The sequence below is a fragment of the Temnothorax longispinosus genome, chromosome 1 (genome assembly GCF_030848805.1).
Source record: "Temnothorax longispinosus isolate EJ_2023e chromosome 1, Tlon_JGU_v1, whole genome shotgun sequence".
Taxonomy (NCBI): Eukaryota; Metazoa; Arthropoda; class Insecta; order Hymenoptera; family Formicidae; genus Temnothorax; species Temnothorax longispinosus.
In genome coordinates this window covers 462,045-483,567 of record NC_092358.1, presented here as the reverse complement: position 1 = coordinate 483,567, position 21,523 = coordinate 462,045, and the positions used below count along the sequence as shown (strand labels likewise).

Here is a 21,523-nt window from a genome sequence, read left to right as displayed (position 1 = left end):
AAAGGTTAAAAGACATGTGTCAAATGATGTTTTTTTTTATATATAAAATGATTTATTCGAAATGTTCACAATGCAAGAAAACAATAATATTTTTGATACATATAAGATTATTTTATTCCTTTCTGAAATATTTTCAGCATTTAAGATAAAGAAGTCATATTCTTGGCATAAACTTAAAGAAGACCATTTTCTATCTTCATGTTTTATAATTAATATATACACTCTCTCTTTTCGTCTTCACTGTGTGTATTTAAAAGATGATAAATCATCATATGCGATGCGCGTTAGTTTCGATAATCGATAAAATACCCTATACGTTATGTCATGCTTTCTTCAGAACTGCATGTAACGCGCGCCGTTTTAACTGTCTTGCCACTCAGCATAAAATATATTTTACAATGTAAATTATAATAATTTTATATTGAAATAATAAAGTAGTAAGAAATTTAACTTATATATTTTTGGAAATAGAGGCAAATTAGTTGTATCGAGCAGAGTCGAAATGTTAATCTTCACCTTCTTGGTGTCATATCAATGCATATCTACAAACTGTGACGCATCGTAAGACAATAAATGTGAGATCTAAAAAATAATGTCTAAAAAAATAGCGTCCTGCGGAAAAGGTAATTCGTGGCGTATCGTGATTCAATATTTATGTTTATGTCTGTGTTTACGTGGAGAAGGAGATGGCGGACTACAAGCTCTATGTTTAGAGGAAGTACGTGGAGGCGGCGGGGGCGACAAAGAGGGTGATCTGCGCCTTTTTCTGTCACAACGCTCATTAGTGGGCGATCTGCGTGATCCTCTGCCTGAAGAAAAGGAAGGCGATGGCGTACGTCGAATACGAGGAGGGGACGGGGTAACTGGTACGCGTTTTTTATACGGAGATCTTGATCTGCGCTTGCAGCGCGGCGATCTACTGCGTGATCTAAAAATATATTACGAGTACAAATAAATAACGCGACGCGCAATTACTTGACAAATAATATCGACGTAAAAATTTAATAGTATGCTTTTGTTAAATTACATGCAGGCTATACAGAATTACCAATTAAAAATCAGTTAAAAAGTTTGCGTCATAGGGTATCTCTAGAATCTCTAAATTAAATAATATTTCGATTTGTATCGTTAGTACTGTTAGACACCAGATATGATACGGATAGAGAAACAAACGTATATACAAATCTGAGACAGTCTTTACCTATATCTTGTAATTTTTGCCGACGGACTTGACGACCGTCTTCGATCTCTGTAAGTATGACTAGGAGATTCCGGTGTCGTACTTCGGCTTCGTTTCTTCTCCCTTCGTTTCTCATCATCTCGTTCTTCGCTTTTTATATCCTTCATTTCTCTCTCGCTCTATAGAAATTATTATTTTAACCGCGTGTATGTGATATAATTATACCGGAATGAGTAAAAAAATTATGTTTCTCTTACCTTTCTTATAAGTTTCTTCCTATAATGTTCCACTTGTGCCTGTATCGTCATACCAGACTTCAACGTTCTTCTACCGCTTTCCAATTCATCTTGATACTGCATGATCTTTACCTCAATCTCACGTAATCTGTTTCGCCTCTCTTCATTGTAATCTCTACCACTGTTAAAGTAATTTTTACGAACATATTTTAACGTACATATAAAATACTACGGAAAGACAGCATTAACAATTGTCACAAAAAAATTGTACCTAGAATCCATACTAGTATCTTGAGAATTGGAATCTTCATTTTGACCTAATTCTTCCCATTTGCTGGTGGTCATTGCTTGCGCCTCGACCTGACGATTGAAAATTGTATGTAAACATGATATGAGCGAGAAAATATCAATTGCTTAATTTACTGAGATGGAAATATTTCGAAACCTGATCAGGATCGACGGTTTCCCATCGTGACGGAACAAATCCAGCTGGCATTGCCGATTTCTTTTCGTCATCCCTATTTCGCGCGTTTGCGCTATCGTCATCATCCATTGGAACACCATCGATATCTTCATCCACTACGGCAAATATATATATATATATACACGTGTAAATAAAGGATTGTTATTTATTTATATATTATTATATAACTATATCGATATGTTTATTTCAGGAACGCATATGTACTGGGCACTCCGTCAATATCGTCGTAATTTGAAGTTGTTTGAGGTGTGAGACCATGTTTCATGGCACCTTTCAACAAGGCTGCACCATCAAGCGGTACTCCATCCAAATCTTCAGCACCATCGCCATCAACATCGGACAATGGTGCACCATCGATATCTTCATCATTCTCAGGTTCAGGTTCGTCCATCTCAAAAGGAAATTAGAATTATATCATAAGGTTTAATCTATAAAATATTATTACTGTAAATTGAGAATTTACCAAAACAAGTCCTAAGAAAGTATTCTGTAACTTGACCAGAAAATCTCTTGGATACACTGCCCAATCTTCCCACGCTCTGAACATTCGCATAACGCGGACTTTGAATCCTTCTGCTTTTAATCTACTGTCAAACTGCTTGTACGCTTGGTGAACTTCGTTAAAAATGTCCAAAAGGCGCGTCTCAAATCTGTAAAATAAATGAATATGAAATTAATATTATATATGCACGCGTGCATATAATATTAAACACACACACACGCGTGCGCGTATGTATATATATATATATATCACTTACGCCTTCCTATAAATAGTGGCATTAGTCACTTTGACTCCGCAGTTATGTAATATGTCAGATATCAAATACAATCTTGCAATTTTTTTATTCACAGGAGTTTGCAGTATTGATAATGACTCGGAAATACAATCACAAATCTCCTCTGCTGCTTCCGCATGCTCTATACAAAACACCATTGCTTCTGCAACTTTTATTCTTTCAGGAGATATGTTTCGCAATAAATCTTCTAAACGATCTCGCTGACTATAAAAAAATAGAACATTTTTCAAAGAATTAATATAATATAATATATATATATATATAAATCATATAGTGTGAGGTAAAACTTAATGAGCAATTTAGTTCAATTACAGTTTTGATGTATCTTATCTCGATGAATAATTTCATACTATTCTTTGCTCTTACCTATTTGAGAGACTACCTCTCCTGGGTTCTTGCCTTTCTTCCATTTCTATTAATTCATCTGGCATGCCTTGTGTCCAAGGATTAATCGGTGGTGGTCTCCATACACTTCCACCTTTAAACATTCTAAAATCTTCCGTGTGCCATTCTTTCTGCACATCCCCTTGTAGAATGGAATATAGTTTCCAGCGGTAATAAGTATGCGCGGGAGAATAATTTTCAAATAGAAATCTGAAATTAAAAATGTTCCTGTTAGTTCAGTTATGACAAAAGTACGCGTGTCATACATCATAAGATATATACCTGAACATTGGATTATTCAATTCTCTGTTCATAATCATCGCTTCAAACATTGGTCCTTCTCGAATTACAAATTCCACCATTCTATGTATTAACATGACTAAATTCCTATAACGCACGACTCGATTAAGTATGCATTTGTATTTTGTGTCAATCCCTATTGACACAAAATATTTCATTCTCAACAGAAGTATAAATATTCTTCACAGTTACATACTTACAGATTTGTCATTATGATATTAAAATCAACAAATACCTTTCTGTTGGTATAACCACTTTGACAACAGCATTCTGCAAAACCTTATAGTCCAGATCATAGTGCAACAACGATAGATGACAGGACGTCCCAATCCAAATGCCAAAAGGTACAAATGTGTGGTCACCAATAAATTACCACAACGCAATTCGTAAACATAATTAGAATTGTTATTTTACATGATCAACAAAGATAATTCATAGTATAATATTCTACACTATAAATTAAAGATAAAAATACTCGTTTTTACTTTATCAACAATTTCTTTAATTAAACATATAAAAAGTTCGCATCTGTCGTAAAAAACTTACCAATTTCAATTTTAAAGAAAATATTACCGTTTTCAAGTTCTTTTATTTGTGTATGTGTGTGTGTGTGTGCGTGTGTGTGTGTGTGTGTGGGTGTGTGCGTGTGGACGCACACGAGTGTGAATAAAGGAACAGGATTAAATATCTAATTCAAGCTATTAACGTTGAATGGTTCATAAAGGAATATTTTTACCTTTTCAAAGTTTTCCTTTTCCTGCGGGTCCGCGCTCTGGAGGTTGCGGATACGTGGTATCTGAGATTATGTTTCAAAAATGGGTTATACCATTCCAACGTTAAATTAACAAAAGAGTTTATGACAATTTAAATTTTTAAATGTTAAATTGTTTTGAAATATTTTATCAACCACATGGAAAAAGTAAACCATGTAATAATTATGTTCCTTACGCGATAATCTTATTTCGTGTTTTATTTTATCATTATAAAATCAGTTTATTAAATATATATGTAATAATAATATACTGTCATGCTAATAAGATTAATTTAACCTAAAAATGCTGAATCGATAATTAAACGAAAAATATAAATAGTTTACCAAGTTTTATTCAATAAAATACGTGTATCGAATGTTGGTGAAATCTTAAATGCTAGTTATTTCTAACAAAAGATGCCTTTTTGTACTGCTACCATAATGATCAACACATGTGAAAAGTGTGCAAATGATTAATAAATATTCAGACTGTGATTATTCGCGAGGGTAATATTAAGTAAGAAGAAAACGATATTGTTTAGATATATAGTTGAGCAGTTTATTAATTGCGCTCTTCAAATGGTTCATTTCGTGTACCTTGTGTCTGTCGCGTCGGTGTGGCTGAGCATTAAACGGAAGACCAGATGGAGGTGGTGGCTGTGTGATCTCCATCAAAGCAGGTGGAATATAGATAGGGTAAGGTGGAATTGGTACACTTTTCCCCCAGCCTAATTTCATCTCGTACTGCATTATATCACGACCTACCTCGCCATATTACAGATAACACGTTTTTAATATTTTTATTGTATAAATCGATTGTAAATTATATTATAGTCACAAATATAATAAATATATTAAAATTAATTTACAGATAAATAAGTGAGCGAAACACATAAAAGAATGAGAAGAGATTGTATAAATTTTTTCAAAATACTCTTGTTATATTCTCACCATTAAGATTTTTCAATGCACGCTCCCCGTCCTTACGACTCATGAATGCAACGAAACCACAATTTCTTTGTCTGGCTTTCTCTTCGTCGCTACGCGGCCACATTATTTTTATACTAGCCAAAGGACCAAACTTGCCGAATATCTCCATTAATTGCTGTTCTGTGATCTGTAAGGACAAAAGAAGAAGGTAGGAGAGTATATGATCGATTGTGAATTGCGATACATTGGTATATAGTGTGATAAAATAATATTTCACCTTTGGATTTAAATTTCCCAAGTACAAGTTTGTGGTATTTGGATCACCATTGTCAAATGAACCATCTGTAAAATAAAAACCCTTCAACATATGCTGTAATTACGAGAGAGATAAAGGTGGTAAGAGGAAAAAGATGTAGGAAGGACAAAAGGTTACCCTCGTATATCAGGGCTAAGAGACGGGGATCATCAATGAAGTTATGCAGATTAGCCTTTCGCGGATCCGGAAATGAGGATCTACTACCTACTAAAGTTATAAGTATGCTACATATTTAAATACTATAGCGATAAAGATATATTGCCATATTTTTTTACAAGGCCAATTTTATACAATAATTAGATGAACTGTGTACATCAAGTTATTAAGTGATTTGATGGATGTATTGTTTGATATATGCTAGTATGTACGCGTGGATGCATGCACCAGCACGTGCGTGTATGTGTGTGTAAACACGTATACATACCTTCTACACATTTTAGAGCGGCTAACATGGGATCTTCAGATTGCGCAGATATTACAGTTTTCACCACACCCTTATACTTGTGTCTCTCCTCACGTTCCTCTTGAATCATCTTCAACTCCTCTTTGAATAATTCGAGGTTGCTCTTCTTCTTCTCACCTTCCTTCTTCTTTTTGCCTAGTCTATCTAGTTTTCGTTCGTTTGTTCCAAGTAATCTTGCATACTCTTGAGCTTGTTCAGCAGACGATCTGTTATCGACTAGTTCCGAGATTTTTGACTGTGGCTTATAAAGCTTTCCTTTCTCTCTCGTGTCCTCCTCTATGAAAAGAATAGAATTAATAATTTATATAAAAAGTGTATTTTAAACGTCCATAAATTCTATACTTACGCCTTTTTCCTGCGTCGTACGTTCCTGCCTTGACCCAAACCTTACTAGTCGTTTTACTGGGTGTCTCTTGAAAGGTCGCTACAAATTCTTCGAATGCCTGCACGTAACGTTTAAAATATAAATAAAAAATTATGTACAAATGTGTGTGTACAATAAAAGGTAAATAAAGAGGAGGCTGGTTATTTACTTGAGCTGCAGCTTGCTCCTGCTCCTTCTTTCGTTGTTCTTCCAATTCCTTTTTACTCAGTGGTCGTTTACCCATTGTACCGATGGAAAAGGCCTTGAGCTTTTGTTCCGCGATTTGCTGTAAATACAGATAATTACAAGTTCAGAATAGAATACACAATTACGCGTGTCAAACGCGTGTTACGGTCCCAACGTATAAAGCGATACCTTCATCATAGCCTTATCCGCCATTTGTAAGGAAATGGTCTAACCTAGGAAAAAGAAGGAGGAAATTACATAAGTTATCGGCACAAGTTTGATCGGCACTATACAAATAAATTCACAAAGGCAAATGTTACATACGAATCAAACGTTATAAATATCCGTCATAAAATTGCGATTCCATTCAACGAAATGTGTGTGTATATAGTGTTGAACAATAGACACTAATAAAATTCCAAATCATTGAGAAATTAATTGGATGGAATATAGCACATATATTCGGCGATCGAACTCTTGCGATAGCGATCAATTTGTAAGAAAAAAAACGTAAAACTCTGTCACGATATCTCGGACAATCGGACAATTGTGCACTCTTTACATACACGAAAAAATAATAAATCAGTAACGTCTCTCTGTGTCTCTCTTTTACAGGGGTCTCAAAGCGACACCTAGCGATTGCTAACGATCACTACGCATAGGGCTGAGTTTCCAGTTTCCACGCATCACACGTCATCTGTCGTTAACCAATCTAAACATCCCGTCACAAATAATGTAATAAAATACCAGGTTTTGATTGGTCGTAACGGATGACGCGCGCGTGACTCGCTCAGTGGAAACTCATGCTAGGTCTATAATGCGAGTCGTAAAGTCGTGAATCGTAGACCTCGATTCTCAATTCTCAATTCTCAATTCTCAAATCTCAATTCTCAATTCTCAATTCCCAATTCCCAAAATTCTCAATTCTCAATTCTCAATTCTCAATTCCCAATTCCCAATTCCCAATTCCCAATTCCCAATTCCCAATTCCCAATTTTCAATTCTCAATTCTCAATTCCCAATTCCCAATTCCCAATTCTCAATTCCCAATTCTCCATTCTCTATTCTCTATTCTCCAATCTCCATTCTCCATTTTTCATTCTCAATTCTCAATTCTTAATAATTCTCAATTCTAATTATAAATATTTATTATTTATTTTAGAAGTATCAGTATCTGTTATTCAAACCCGATTTTCTATTCGGCCCTCTATCCTTTATATAAAAGAAATCTAATTACGACAAATATAGATATCACCTCTTCCTTCTAGTAAGAATTAATTCATAACTAATTATTATTTCACCGAGAATCTTAAAATCTAATTTGTATAGTAACATGATTCCATAAATAAAACTACTCATTGTCAGTAATAATAAACTCTCGCATTGTAGACCTAGCATCAGCCATATATGGTTTCTGCACACGGGACGCGGAAACGCTATGCTATCAAAGGTGTATGTACAGGCAATGGCCGCGTTCAGCAGACACAACTGTTGTGTGAATTCGTCTTATCAATACTCTGTGTTGATTGGTTGGTTCTAAAAGTATGAGCCACGCACGTTCGACTGCTACTCAGCGGTTTGGTCTACTGAACGCGCCCAATAGGAATAAAGAATAACACAGGCAACAGATTTTCAACCTATCGGAAGCCATGTAGCAGTGCAGCAATAAAAAACAGACCTTAGGACTCTAAGACCACTCTAGACACCGCATACCGCATACCGCTGACCGCAGCCCCGCAGCTCACGGCTCACGCAGCTGATCGCGACGTCACATGTGCGTTTAGTTTGCGTTTGTAAAGTAGTTTCGAAATTGTGCGAAATCGAACGTGTCACATTGTCAGTCCATCGGCTGCGTCGGCTGCGATCGGCTGATCGTGCACGAACGACGAAGAAAAATGTATGTTTAATTTTAAGGGATGACGATGAATTGATTCGTGCATGCGAACGACGATGCTTCCAAATGAGGTTAATAACAGCTTTTATGTCGATGGATGTCCAAGTTATCAGGTATCGAATAACGCTCACTAACGTCATTGTCGTTACTCCCCGAAGGTCCTGTCGTAGACGAGATAGTTTGACGTGAGAGAGAGAGAGAGACGTTACGAGCGCAACTCCGACTATCCCATACGATCCAGAGAGAATGTACTGCCTACAGTGGCTGATTCCGGTGCTGCTCATCCCGAAACCCGTGAACCCAGCGCTGCTGCAAACCCACGTCATGTTCATGGCACTTTATCTAATCGGGTTCTTTCTGGAGCGCAAGCCCTGTACCATCTGCAGCCTCGTATTTCTCGCCGCCGTCTTCCTCATCTGTTACAGTGGAATAGGCAATTGCCTACTCTGGAGTACAAATTGCGACACAGTAAGATGCGACAACGGCTAAGATCACCGATTGTGTTTAACTCGATAACATTTAGAGAATTATCCCCTTGTCGGTTTTTTTTTCCATTGCGTGTGCGAGAGAGAGAGAGAGTGTGTGTATGTGTGTGTGTGAGTTAACCATTCTTCCCTTCTCTCCTCTTTTTTTGTATCCTTTCCTTTTCTCTCTTCTTTTCTCCTCCCCTTCCTTCCCCTCTCCTCTTCTCCATGCTGCATAATATACGAAATTATTTTTTGTTCATGGTGTGAGAGAAAGCGATAAATTGTACAAGTAGCCTTTAGTTTCTAGATTTACCAAGATTAGCTTCCCATATCAAAAATTTCAGTCGATCTACGATGTAATGTTCTATTGGACATTTGTATACTATATACTGAATGTACATATATAGAGTTGAAATCACAGAATTCCGAACAAGCAAAAATGTGATACGATGTATTTGACGATATTCATATGTAGATTCTAGAGTTTTGTCGCAATTGTTGGCTGGAGTAAAGTAAATTTCCAGATTGTAGCGCGATTGCAGCTTGTATTCCTTAATATATGAAAAAAATTAAATTTCTCATATTAATAAAACTTCCTTGTTACGATAAAACGGAAACCGAAGATTACGCTGCCAATGGCATATTCGATATTCCTTTTATATTTTATATAGTTTCTAGATACAGTTCTTATTCCAGTATCTGTTCTACTCGATTCTAAATTACGATTACTTTTTCGAATGGGATCCTAGATTCTTCCTTATGCGATATATATATTAAAAAGGAGAGATGTACATACATTGATAATTACACAGAAGCGGAACTTAAAATCGCTTGCTTTAAGCTTGAAGTAATACGTAAAATGATTATTCGATTAAAGTTAGGCGCAAAATATATGGATAATTTTAATTTTGTTAAATACTTCCACTGAGTGTTTAACAAGATGTGTATTCGCACAATACGTTTATACCAAAGTGATACACGATAATGTACGAAAAGCAAAGCGTCTTAAAATTTAAGATGCTACTTATTAGTGAAACCTGAAAATCTGGCAAATTTTGTTCATCTATTATAGAAGTAAATACCTAGGAAATGTCGATTGGTTTACGGCCGGCACATATAACGACACAATTAAAACCGAAATAACAAACATTACAACTATTACATTACATTAACTTTTACCAAGTGAGTGTTATGTAGACTAAAATTTCTCAAATAATAACTTGTCAAATCTGATCCAACTTAAGTATAGGGAAATGGAAAGTGAGGCTGAGGTGAGATTGAAAGGGGATAAAATACGATGTGAAATGTGTATCTTTCGTATCTGTCTATTTTTATCGTTGATTTTATATTGTCAGAAATTAAAATTATATTTATTTTGTAATTCATGTGTCTCATAAACAGAGATTTAAATGATACACAAGTTCTGTGCTATAATTTATGATTGTAAATTTACTTGTTATCCGTAATATTAATATAATATCTAATTTAGCATAAGTAGCGTTACCAATGTAAATATCGATAGTCATGGTAACCAAAAATTATCCATATAATAGCTCATGAATATAGATGAAAATTGAATTAAAGCTCATGTCAGTCAAATCTTTTATATCTGTCTTTGAAGCGTATATGCGAAGGTCAATTATCTTCCTGCATCTATCATGTAAGCTTATATTGTAATACTTTGACATAAAACAAAGTACTTTGTCCTTGGCGGAGTTGCAATAATTATAACGACTTTAGAAACCTTTTTATTCGGATTTGAGGAAAAAGCTTGACTAGAACTTTGAAACTATACAAAAATTGTTTATACTTGATATATATGCACAAATAATCTGTGATGACTTTGATTGGAAAGTCTCGATTAAACATGATTGATTTATTCGTTCATTAAAACAGGTCTAATTTAAAAATGTGCTGTAACTTTGCTAAAATACTACTCTCCGTAATCATTGCTTCCATGTAAAATATAAACTGAGAAAATTTATATAAAGAAATATATATGAAGAGAGCTGTAGGGTAGGTTTTTAATATATATCGTGAGTAATAAAGCTCCCGCCATCAACCAAATGTTCGTTTCTTTTCCTTCAGTGTATAACATACGTTACAAACGTATTGATGAAAGTGCGATTCGCACTTGGGTGTCAAAATAAAAACTTGAAAATCATCAGTCTTGTTTCTTAGAACACATTTATTTCATAATTTTATTTGAGAAAAAAAAATTATTGAAGGGCTTTTCCACGACCAAAGCCACCGCGGAACTCGAGATCGCCCGTACCGGCACCAACATCGGCCTTCTTGTCACCAGCACCTGGAGGACCGCCCGGTCCTCGTCTATATCCCGCACGATCTTCCGTTGGTCTCGAGCCTTCGCTTCTAGTTGCGGCGGGTCTCGGTCTCGTAGTCTCGGATCTCGGTTGTTTCTTAAGGGTGGAGGGCACGATTTCAGGTGGCAGATGTAAGTATCCACGCAGGTATTCAATACCATCGTTTGTAAGGTACCAATAGAAATGTCTCCATGCAAATTGTTCCTTTACATATCCTCTAGACTTCAGCGACTAAAAAGATGGATGGGTAAAGTGAATCAATACACACACACACACACACACACATAGGGCGCGTTTCGTTACTCGCATTATGCGCATCATGCGAGTAACGAAACGCCCCCATACTGAAAACGTCAACCCACATTAATCTACAAACTAATAATAATGCAACAGGATTTTACTTTATATGCATAATGTAAAGGAAACAGTAAAAATTTTTACCTGCATAGCCTTGATGACTTGAAGATTGGGAATATTTTCTAGTTCTGGATGTTTCGATGCATGATAATCCTTCTTTGCTACCATGACTCCCTCCTTGAAAAGGTACTCGTAAATAGCCACACGATTCTTCTTTGGCATCAACATTCTATAAATAACAATAATGAAAACAATCTAATATATATAATATTATAGTTCTACTATAATATAACAAGGATTATGTGGCAATTCAAAATACATCACAAACATCAGAATGTACACTCTTTAAGGTTAGGTAGGTATCGCAACAACAAAATACAACCCTCGTGCGCGAATACAAATACATATTTTATCATAAGAGTTATCGCGTTTCAAAGTTACGTTCTGCGTAGCTATAATCTTGAATTACAAAAAAAAACGGACGAAATAGATTTTTGAGATTGAAGAAAAATATGAATGAGTACACAGTATGAACACGCAAATATTCCGTGTAATAATATGTGAAAACTGGATGCAATAAAATATACTTGACTTGTATAGATTATAGATTTCGATGAACTTTCCGCTTTTTCGTAATTCTTAATAAATAGGCAGGATTAAAACGGATATCGTAGGAAACTCAACGCACTTGATGACTCTAGCGTGCGCCTCTTCTCGGAAAGACTGGAAAGAGTCTCTTCGCTCTTTGCTTCGCTCGCAAACAATATCGATTAGCGTTACGTCTCAAGTCTCAATATCGATTTGCGATATCTTGAATTATTCGAGACTATGCACTATCGCACATAGAAAACTCGTCTGATTGGTTCAGCCCAAAATAATGGGCGCGTTCAGCAGACCAAGCCGCTGAGTAGCAGTCGAACGTGATTGGCTCTTACTTTTAGAACCAACCAATCAACGCAGAGTGTTGATAAGACGAACTCAACAGTTGTGTCTGCTGAACACGGTCAATGACGATGCGCATGCGCAGTACGGATCGGCGCGAACCACAAAAATGAGTCGGGTGAACATACTGGTTATACTGTACTTATACCACAGATTTTATTAATCTGTACTTATACTGTGACCAAGGCCCTTATCTATTCCAAACAGTTCCAAACAAAGTGGAACGATTTAAAACTATATGTATCTATGTATGTACCTATCGATCCGGTTCCAGTTTTTGGTCAACATTCTCGCTTATTGAATATTATATACTTACAAACTGCAATTTTTGGCGAGATAAAATTCTTGCAAAAACACGAGGCATGTTTGTTAGAATTATTAAGGATGTGATACAAGTGCTCGGTCAAGCTTATAAAGAGTTCTCAGTAGAATCGACAATACATGGATTCAAATATACTTTAGCTAAAACAAAATTAGAGAGGTATTTCATATATATATTTAGTAGTAATAAAAGTTATCGCACGATTCATTAATGTAAATCAATATTATATCGTTTGAAATTAACGAGTGATAGTTTCGCGAATGTATTGTAAGTACCACTCCATTTAATTTATATCACGATTTTATTCTCCTATAATTTAATATCGATTGTCATTGTCAGTCGATTTCTCGTTAATCAGTGATTCAGTTTGTTCAAATAATACCAAATGATTTTTGCAATAACACCATATATCTCTCGCACGTGTATGTACATGCGCACTTATCGTTAGATCCATCTGGATAATCATTCTGTTATTATCATCTCTGGCTGCTGGACGATTGGCGAGCTTATTCTACCAGAGACATCAGTCTGCTAGTATCACTACCCTAATAATCAGTGCTCATTATTCGACCGCCATGCTGGAGTTACCTGCGTTAACTTTGTGCCACGGTGGTATCGCAATGACGCACAGAGTGGTTCCTTACTTGACGTCGCAGAAGCGAATGTAGACGATTAGTAGTTTAATATAACTGTTTCTTATCAGTCAATGTCAACGAGCGAGACCGGTAAAAGGAACGGGACATTTTTAGATACATGCCGCAAGACCTGACGAGGGCTGACTTTCAAAATTCGATTAAACACTTACGGAAGGCGATCTATCCTAAGAATTATTTTCCCGACGAATTTTGGATAAATTGCAAGAGATTCTCTCGGCGAATCGGCTCTCACTATTGGAACCTTTTGATAATGTCAACGCAAATTGTAGCGATTTTCTACTGATGTGTCAACTCGAAGGATTAACTGTCCCTTGTTCGGAACTCATAGAGCCTGTAATTACTCCTTATGGCATTTGCTGTGCCTTTAATTACGAGTATCCTCGCGAAAGCTTGCAGAGGTAATTTTTAACAGATACAAAATAACGAAAGAGAGTGCTATGTATATATATAATTTTATCATATATCGAGAGGATGATTTATTAACCAAGTAAAGTTTGAATACTGAAAATCTTTAAACGACGACTGCGACTTTGGAGAGGCAATTGTGTCGAGTGTTATCCAAGAAGGATGCTACATGTAATACAATAATTTGTATTACACGTAGCAAGTAAATCCTTAATTTTTACTTGTAAAGTTTTAGTTACGGACAGGAACGAATGTTTTACTCAAACTAGGATTAAAGTCATTATAGGATCAGAGATCTTTCTTTTGTATTTTTTCTATCGATAAGTTTTAAAACAGTTGTACGGTAGAAATTCACCGAGATTAAATTTGAGGGAAATTTAGGTTTCTTATAAATTTTCAAAAATGTGTCTACTATAATTAATAATTTTAATTGCCATCATTGTTATCCTCTGTATAATTTAAGCTCTCATTGGATTTACATTCTTTCGTTATATTCTCATCATGAATTTTTGGAATACTCGTAGATCTTGTCTTCTTACGTTTTGTCCTCGTATCTGGTTTCATACATATTCTGTGTCCTTTTAAAATTGGCCAGTTATGCTTCTCCCTCAGATATTTTGCTGCTATTTGAATATCTTCCATTTTAGCTATCGCGCTTCTACACATAACATAAATAAAATGTATTACATGTACGACACAATCTTGACAAGCATTTCGTATGTGTGTGTGGTGTGTGTGTGTATTACAGCAATGTTAGAAACTTACTAAACGAGTTAAATAAATTGTACCTACCTAAAGTCCTTGTTGTAAGATGGTAATAAAGTAACGCGAGCACACCCAGGAAGGGCACTTCTTATTTCATGTGATTTCGTACCATTTACTATATTTGAGACAAATACCCTGTATAAGTATACAACAGAATTATTAATAATCTTGCGAAATAAAGTTACGATTCAAGTATAAATATTCTTACGTTTGTGTCACTTGGATATCTGGTTTGATCTCGGGTATAAAAATCTTTTTCTTTATCTTCTTGGTTTCTGTTCTAAATGCAAGATCGGAGAGCGGTTGAATAACAACTCGTTTGCTATTGTCCGTTTTACCTCTTGCGAGTTTATAGTTCTTGTTTTTTTCCTCCACGGTAGGAAAGACTACGTGACATGATCTACTAGATTGTCGTGGTAATTTTACGTGAAAATTACCCACAAATAAACATTCAACATCTTTTTTATCCTTTATCACGTGGGGAAGACGTACATTTAACGTTCGTTCTCTTCGTTCTTTCAATTGAGACAATTTCCGAAAATTACGCATAACCTAAAAGTGATTACGGTTATTGTGTTATAACTGTAAGAATGTTGGAAATTAAATGCTTCGGAAAAAATTACACGATTGAGATAAAACATAAACATATGTATATATGTGATATATAACATAATTTGGAATAAGATTACACTTACGATTCTTATTTAAGGATAACCTCTTCTTTTACAAAGCGACCTCGTGTCAACTAGAATAGACATACGTAAGCATTTAAAAGGCCATCGCACACATAAGCGTAGCATGACCGCTAAAAACCAATGAGCATCCAGCATGAAGTCGCCATATTAATTTACAAGATGCTCATTGGTCCAGCGATATTATGCTATTATATGCAAATTATATGAAAAAGAATAATGAATAATTAAAAAATATCCAATTTGTCTGCTAACTCTACGGCGGTTCGCAACCCGCTTATCCTCGGGAATAATACACCTTATTTTTCATCGGTGATTTATCTTTACATGGCTCCGTGGCTCATGGCTCGAGTCAGGTATTTCATATTTCGATGATGTGCGAAATCTTGTATTTTCGATCGACGTACGTCTCCATGGGAACCGGAGTAGAGTCTGTTTGTATCATGCATGTTTAACCTCGCGCCTCGCGTCGCACAAAAAGTTGTGTACAAACATTGCAGGAATTCGCGAAGATATTAACGCTAATTTCTACAGAGTGTCAAATATCGTGAAACGTCGTAAAAGTGCCACACGTAATTTATTGCGATGATGAAGACATTGATTTTTACGTTATTTTTGATCAACTTTTACGTCGCACGTTGCCAGGACGTTGACATCGACGAGAATGGTTACGTAGTTTATTGTCCTTGTATGGGTAAGGGAGATTTCGATTTTTATCATACCCACGACATCGTTCGACATGATAATAAAACTCCGATTCTCATTTCAGGACGCTTTGGTAATCAGGCAGATCACTTTTTAGGAGTTCTAGGCTTCACCCAGGCCTTGAATCGTATTCTGGTGTTACCGCCGTGGGTCGAATATCGGACGGGAGAGACGAGATCTGTGAGCACAGAATCTGCGATGTAATATAACGTCATTCGCAAATTTTACATAGTGACATCTAATATTCAATTCTATTTTCAGATACAAGTACCGTTCGATACCTATTTCAATGTTTCCCAAGTACAAAGCTGCCACAAAGCGATATTAATGGAGGACTTTATGAGAGATGTCGCGCCAAAGATATGGCCACCCGAAAAAAGAATATGTAAGCTCTAATGTGGATTCTCTTGAAAGCAAGATACGTGGAGCTTTAATGTCAATTTTTTTTAAAGAAAGATAAACTCTTCGTTCTTCCTCAGCTTTTTGTTACGAGGCTCGCGTGGGGAGCAACGGAACGTCCTGTAATGCGAAGCATGGGAATCCATTTGGTCCCTTCTGGGACACGTATAATATAGATTTCGTTAAATCAGAATTTTACAAACCGCTCCATTATTACGATGCGTATTACACTCGCGCGAGGCAAATGCAGTGGCAGTGGTATTATCCACCTGAAACTTGGCCGGTACTAGCGTTCACAGGCGCACCTGCCAGCTTTCCAGTTCAGCCTCTGAACAAGCCTCTGCAGAAGTGTCTCAACTGGAACAACGACATCCTGAATAAAGCGAAGGCGTTTATAAGGGAAAAATTGCCAAGGGGCGCGTTTGTCGGCATACATTTGCGAAACGGGATCGATTGGGTATGTGATATTTGCTGTACATATTTTTATACGGATAATACGTAATGTTAATAGCATGTTAACAGCCTATGGAAAATAATAGTTTTCTATTTGTTATGTATTTGGTTTTCAGGAACGCGCTTGCGAACATATACCGTCCGCGCCGGATCTTTTCGCCGCTCCTCAGTGCCTTGGTTACCAAAACGAACGTGGCAAAGCAACTCTCTCGATGTGCTTGCCGTCGTTCGATACAATAATAACTCAGCTGAAGCGTGTTATCCGCGGCGGCAAAGATATTAAGTCTGTGTTTGTGGCGTCTGACAATGATTACATGTTGGATAGACTCGGAGAGGCCTTGTCGCGTATGAAGGTAAGCTTACAAATATTTATTGATGAATGAGTGCTAATATGTCTCATCGTTCCCATATAGATATCGGTGCACCGGCAGGAACCGCCGGTATCCGCACATTTGGATCTGGCGATTCTCGGAAGGTCTAATTATTTCATAGGAAATTGCATTTCTTCCTTCACCGCTTTCGTGGCCAGAGAAAGAGAAGTCAGAGGATACCCGACATTCTTCTGGGGTTACCCTCCCAGAACCAGAACGGAACTGTGATATTACATTTTGTAACATAATACCTGCCAAATGCGCATAATCGTCAGTTTTTTTTATAAGTTTTTATATTTATACATTATATTGAATTGAGTAATTGCACAATGAGATTAACGTATGTTTATTGTGAGAAAATACAATTGTGACATGTTTCGGATCTCCAGTATATATTTCGCAATAAAAAGTTTATAAGAAACAAGTCCGCTTGACTCGAGCATCTCGAGTTTTTGTTTATCGTCGTATATACATACAATAAAAATATCAACTTCGACACTTCCATTTCCTATCGCAATAAAATTGCGGAGTCTCTCTGCACTTTTATTCACTTCCTATCTCTCGCATGTCGGACAGTGTCTGTTGCAAAACGCGAGCAAACTCCCTCGTGTCAGTTCCGTTGCACGATTTGAACGACGAGCAGGCAAATAGAATGTCCTTCGGTCGCGGATTGTAGCAGCAGCCGTAACCATCGGGAACAACTGGTCCGTAGCACATGAAAGACGCTGACTTATATGGCACCTTTGAATCACAAAGTTATATCGATTAGCGTAAATGTGCATTTATCTTTTCTCGTTAGAACATTTTCACGCTTCAGTCTTTCCAAGGAATTTCTTTACAACTTTGAATTACCTGACTCGACGTTAAATTGAAGTATGTACTTCTGGTGTAACCAACATCCTTGTACAATTCTGGGAGCTCCATTCCTTCGCTTTTCGCTATCATTTTTAAGCCGAACAAATGCCGATCGACACCTTGTCCTGTCGCAGCCTATACAAAAAAGAAAAATCAATTCTGAAGCTTGCGTATTAAAAAAATTATGATTAAAAATGCATTGTGAACCAAGAACGATTGTCTTACTTGTGCAGCGAATTCTTTATGAGCATTTATAGCTCTGATCATCACTTCCTTCTTTTGCTGTTTGCTCTTACATTCCTCAGGAAGCATTACTTTTGCAAATTCAACGGACTCGGTGCTAGTAGATCTGATGCACTCGGTTCTGGCATTTATGAATCTTCGTAATGCTGCGCTTTCGTAATGAGCTGGCGCCTTCCTTTGTAAATTATAGAACGTCACTTGCATCGCGATCTGGATAAAACTATCGGGACTCAGTTTAATCGCTTTTATAGCGTCCGCGCCGAATTTTTCGAATGTAAAACATTCCATGTCTATGTCGTCGGAGAGTCTGAAAAATTACAAATATTATATTTCCAACAGTACTGGTGTAAGATAATCGTAAAGAGGCAATCAACCTACTTATCTACTGTATCGGTAGCTACCTCGATCGCACAGTCTATAACGTCGTTAGTTTCGAACTTCAAAAGTTCCGGTCTCGGAAAATCCGCAGATCTTCCGTCTCTCGCGCTATTTTCTCTTGTCGCTCTGGAAACAAATTGAGATTTTTTTATTAGCGTCCCATTAAAAGGGCAGCTTATGTAGCAAGTATTATTTAATTATTTACATATATTTTAATACATAATCATGAAGAACAGCAACCGGAACTCCCTCGCATGGACTGTGTTCATATTCCATGCCAATGTAACCATCGGCGGATACTATGTACTGTAAAAATGTGTCCCTTGTTTATCTCAGCATCAAAAGATAATTGTTTTGAAATATTATTTAAAACCGTTGAATTTATTTATAATAGATATTAGTCAGATATTTCACCTGCACAGTCTTGTCGTGCCACCTGTTACCAGCGTTTACGCAGCTGCTGTAGCCTGTCATAGTTTGAACCGCTCTGACCGAGGCATTATTCTTCTCCTTAAAAGCGTCTTTAGGTAGATCCTTATCGAGACACAATATAAACAAGGAAGATTCTATATCCTTCATTATATTCTTATTGTTACCCAGTTCTGAAAATATATAACGATAACAATTCAAGTTAAAGAATCAGAAATTATAAAAAAAATTGTGCAGTTTGAAATAATGAAATGCAAATTATACGAAGGTAAAATGAACGAAAAGAAAAGCTAAACTGAAATAAACCTAAAAGTAAGCTGTAGTCCTTCGCCCAAGTGTCTCTGTCATTTCCAGTTAAAATTCCTACAGGCTTCCCTCGAGTACACGAACGATCTGCTATATCTTTCACGGCAGCCACGAGCTTTCCCTCGCTTAAAATGCCGTTTTCATCGACAACACAAAGTTTAAAGAACTGTAATATAGACGGAATATAACCAGCTATATGGTTTCATCAGGCTGATTATACTTACATTATTATTGCTTATGACTATTATGTGTTTAGCCTCGTCTGTGTGCAATAGTTTATCGATTACTTTGTTAGGCTGCCTGTGCGTGCCGAGTATCATGCCGTAAGGCTGCATATCAAGTGGATCATTGCGAGCCATCTCTTGTATCATCTTTTCACTGCAGTGCATGATTGCGAATGAATATCACAAGGAATACAAAAAATAAATTGTAAACTGTAGAAAACTCACCTCTTGACCATCTCATTGTAATTGCACACTGCAGCTACGAGACGCGCCGCGTACACATACACGTCATCTGGTCGTTGGAAAATAACAGGTGGCCCGACAGTTCCAGGACTGGAATGCACGATCACGGGCAAACGGTATCCTAAGTATGCAACTTCCAGCCACCATTCTTTCATCTAAAATAAGTTGACGCGAATTTGTATTATTATTCGCCTAATATTTGAAAAAATGTACCCAATTATAGATATAAGTACCCAATTATCGGTATTTTGATATCTCTCCAATAATTTAGCGTGTAGCCGAGGTCCCGCGCCTGTGTGGCTTATAAATTCACCGACAATCCTCTCCGTATTTTTATATTCGTTGTCAGTCAACAGTGGCTTTAAGGATCTGTAATGAATTATGAGTAACGACATTTGAAGATAAAAAGGCATACAGACGTGTCGTACCTTAAGTAACGTTCCGCGGTTTGCTTGAGATCAGGAACAGGTTGCTTCGGGATCGGTTGCTTATTTAGGTTTAACGTTGTTATAGGTGCTCCACGAAGAACGGATGGTGTCCTACGCAATCCATTGTAGACCTGTTAATTCAATCAATTTCATTGAACAGCTCGAATCTTCTTTCAATGAAAAATACACGTACGTACTTACCGTATACTTTGACACATTGGAGAGTACTTTGTACATAGCTGGCTTCTCTGGAGAACTCGAGCCTAATCCCACTGTACCGCTAAAGAACAGAAACGAACAGGTATTATCAGGACATTTCGGAGACAAACGGTATCGCGGATAACAAGTGTAATCGTGAAATAAACGGTATCGCGTGGGAAGTATCCAATGGAGCTCACTGTTCGTCGAGATATATGTCTCACGCTCTACCAAGTGTCAAAAGTTTCAAGAGTAGTTCTCAGCTGTTATGTGTCACACCCACACATATGCTAAACGTGCATGTGCATACAAACATGCACACGTGGCCTGTCTAAATCAGTACGCGCGGGGGTAAGTGATTTGTGTGATGATAAGTCAACGCATCGACGGAGTATATTGCTGTAAATTGTCACCAATTATGTCACGGACATTGGACCGGCCAATTGCAACAATTGAGATACGCTTGTGTCGCGTGTCATCCGAAGAGAGTATTCAGAATTATTTTTAACAATAATGTATGTACATACGCGTCCATATGGCGAGTCCTGATGCCAGGTAAAAGGAGTAAATGTACGTTGTACGAAACTGATCGAGACTGCAGGTAAACTATGTTCTGTACGCTGGTCAAAGCTCAATTTGTGGCAGAAACATGAGTACTTCACGACTCTCTTATCTTTGTACGTATATGTGCAATGTATATATGTAAGTAGGAGTATGTAGATCCCTCTCCAGTCGTATTCGATAAGAAAGAGCGACTACCGAAGTCGACGACTTGAAGTGTCAACGACCATTAGCGACTGTAAAGCAGTCATGAATATTAATGAGATCGAAACCGGTTTGCTATGTTTTATTTATTTGTTCCAATCGGCTGCGATTGCGATGTCGAATGAACCGTCAATATACCTGCAAAATAATATTTTAATAAATAACTAGATATATTTAAAAAATAAACAAAATGTCATGTATGTACGAAGAAGTTCCTATAGGTTCGTCAAAATTCATTATAATAAACTAACGTTTGCGTAATCAGTTTCTACAGAATCAGAGAGAAACCTGAGAGAGGCCATCCCGGCCTT

At 36.8% G+C, this 21,523-nt stretch overlaps 6 protein-coding genes and 1 pseudogene across 12 annotated transcripts; 3 read left to right on the top strand and 4 right to left on the bottom strand.

Annotated features, from left to right (window-relative positions):
* Nucleotides 1-29: 29 nt before the first annotated feature.
* On the bottom strand, nucleotides 30-6,981 carry LOC139810173 (U2 snRNP-associated SURP motif-containing protein). 3 transcript variants are annotated; one of them, XM_071773502.1, is made up of 20 exons: nucleotides 6,716-6,981; nucleotides 6,581-6,624; nucleotides 6,375-6,491; nucleotides 6,188-6,284; nucleotides 5,803-6,117; nucleotides 5,340-5,404; nucleotides 5,084-5,249; nucleotides 4,730-4,893; nucleotides 4,118-4,177; nucleotides 3,617-3,660; nucleotides 3,364-3,468; nucleotides 3,064-3,291; nucleotides 2,659-2,901; nucleotides 2,364-2,550; nucleotides 2,105-2,291; nucleotides 1,862-1,995; nucleotides 1,688-1,776; nucleotides 1,438-1,597; nucleotides 1,202-1,359; nucleotides 30-928 (listed from the first exon to the last, which is right to left on the bottom strand). In XM_071773502.1, exons 2-20 carry the CDS (start codon nucleotides 6,602-6,604, stop codon nucleotides 646-648), a joined length of 2,826 nt encoding a protein of 941 aa, XP_071629603.1. In that variant the 5' UTR covers nucleotides 6,605-6,624; nucleotides 6,716-6,981; the 3' UTR covers nucleotides 30-645. The 3 variants fall into 3 exon arrangements, with proteins under 3 accessions (XP_071629603.1, XP_071629624.1, XP_071629613.1); XM_071773523.1 differs by having other exon boundaries at nucleotides 2,171-2,291; XM_071773512.1 differs by lacking the exon at nucleotides 4,118-4,177 and having other exon boundaries at nucleotides 6,716-6,980.
* Nucleotides 6,982-8,127: 1,146 nt separating this feature from the next.
* Bc10 (BLCAP apoptosis inducing factor bc10) lies at nucleotides 8,128-10,916 on the top strand. Of its 2 annotated transcripts, none has more exons than XM_071773859.1 (2): nucleotides 8,128-8,356; nucleotides 8,444-10,916. In XM_071773859.1, the coding sequence occupies exon 2, from the start codon at nucleotides 8,532-8,534 to the stop codon at nucleotides 8,772-8,774; it is 243 nt and encodes an 80-aa protein (XP_071629960.1). In that variant the 5' UTR covers nucleotides 8,128-8,356; nucleotides 8,444-8,531; the 3' UTR covers nucleotides 8,775-10,916. The 2 variants fall into 2 exon arrangements, with proteins under 2 accessions (XP_071629960.1, XP_071629971.1); XM_071773870.1 differs by having other exon boundaries at nucleotides 8,129-8,288.
* A 4-nt stretch (nucleotides 10,917-10,920) lies between these two features.
* On the bottom strand, nucleotides 10,921-12,263 carry LOC139810361 (small ribosomal subunit protein eS10). 2 transcript variants are annotated; one of them, XM_071773838.1, is made up of 3 exons: nucleotides 12,122-12,263; nucleotides 11,518-11,662; nucleotides 10,921-11,307 (listed from the first exon to the last, which is right to left on the bottom strand). In XM_071773838.1, the coding sequence occupies exons 2-3, from the start codon at nucleotides 11,659-11,661 to the stop codon at nucleotides 10,972-10,974; spliced, it is 480 nt and encodes a 159-aa protein (XP_071629939.1). In that variant the 5' UTR covers nucleotide 11,662; nucleotides 12,122-12,263; the 3' UTR covers nucleotides 10,921-10,971. The 2 variants fall into 2 exon arrangements, with proteins under 2 accessions (XP_071629939.1, XP_071629950.1); XM_071773849.1 differs by having other exon boundaries at nucleotides 12,026-12,166.
* An 85-nt stretch (nucleotides 12,264-12,348) lies between these two features.
* On the top strand, nucleotides 12,349-14,032 carry LOC139810377 (sodium channel protein Nach-like; annotated as a pseudogene).
* Nucleotides 14,033-14,165: 133 nt separating this feature from the next.
* On the bottom strand, nucleotides 14,166-15,360 carry LOC139810333 (uncharacterized). The gene is made up of 4 exons (XM_071773774.1): nucleotides 15,219-15,360; nucleotides 14,732-15,075; nucleotides 14,551-14,658; nucleotides 14,166-14,416 (listed from the first exon to the last, which is right to left on the bottom strand). Exons 2-4 carry the CDS (start codon nucleotides 15,070-15,072, stop codon nucleotides 14,185-14,187), a joined length of 681 nt encoding a protein of 226 aa, XP_071629875.1. The 5' UTR covers nucleotides 15,073-15,075; nucleotides 15,219-15,360; the 3' UTR covers nucleotides 14,166-14,184.
* Nucleotides 15,361-15,516: 156 nt separating this feature from the next.
* On the top strand, nucleotides 15,517-17,568 carry O-fut1 (O-fucosyltransferase 1). The gene is made up of 6 exons (XM_071773705.1): nucleotides 15,517-15,909; nucleotides 15,985-16,100; nucleotides 16,182-16,305; nucleotides 16,400-16,776; nucleotides 16,889-17,125; nucleotides 17,186-17,568. The coding sequence occupies exons 1-6, from the start codon at nucleotides 15,801-15,803 to the stop codon at nucleotides 17,369-17,371; spliced, it is 1,149 nt and encodes a 382-aa protein (XP_071629806.1). The 5' UTR covers nucleotides 15,517-15,800; the 3' UTR covers nucleotides 17,372-17,568.
* LOC139810193 (carnitine O-acetyltransferase-like) lies at nucleotides 17,474-21,523 on the bottom strand. Of its 3 annotated transcripts, XM_071773563.1 has the most exons (14): nucleotides 21,464-21,523; nucleotides 20,975-21,350; nucleotides 20,451-20,529; nucleotides 20,250-20,380; nucleotides 20,055-20,190; nucleotides 19,804-19,976; nucleotides 19,579-19,732; nucleotides 19,355-19,520; nucleotides 19,034-19,221; nucleotides 18,825-18,925; nucleotides 18,620-18,745; nucleotides 18,224-18,548; nucleotides 17,996-18,133; nucleotides 17,474-17,884 (listed from the first exon to the last, which is right to left on the bottom strand). In XM_071773563.1, the coding sequence occupies exons 2-14, from the start codon at nucleotides 20,980-20,982 to the stop codon at nucleotides 17,687-17,689; spliced, it is 1,923 nt and encodes a 640-aa protein (XP_071629664.1). In that variant the 5' UTR covers nucleotides 20,983-21,350; nucleotides 21,464-21,523; the 3' UTR covers nucleotides 17,474-17,686. The 3 variants fall into 3 exon arrangements, with proteins under 3 accessions (XP_071629664.1, XP_071629658.1, XP_071629674.1); XM_071773557.1 differs by lacking the exon at nucleotides 21,464-21,523 and having other exon boundaries at nucleotides 20,975-21,438; XM_071773573.1 differs by lacking the exons at nucleotides 20,975-21,350; nucleotides 21,464-21,523 and adding an exon at nucleotides 20,648-20,938.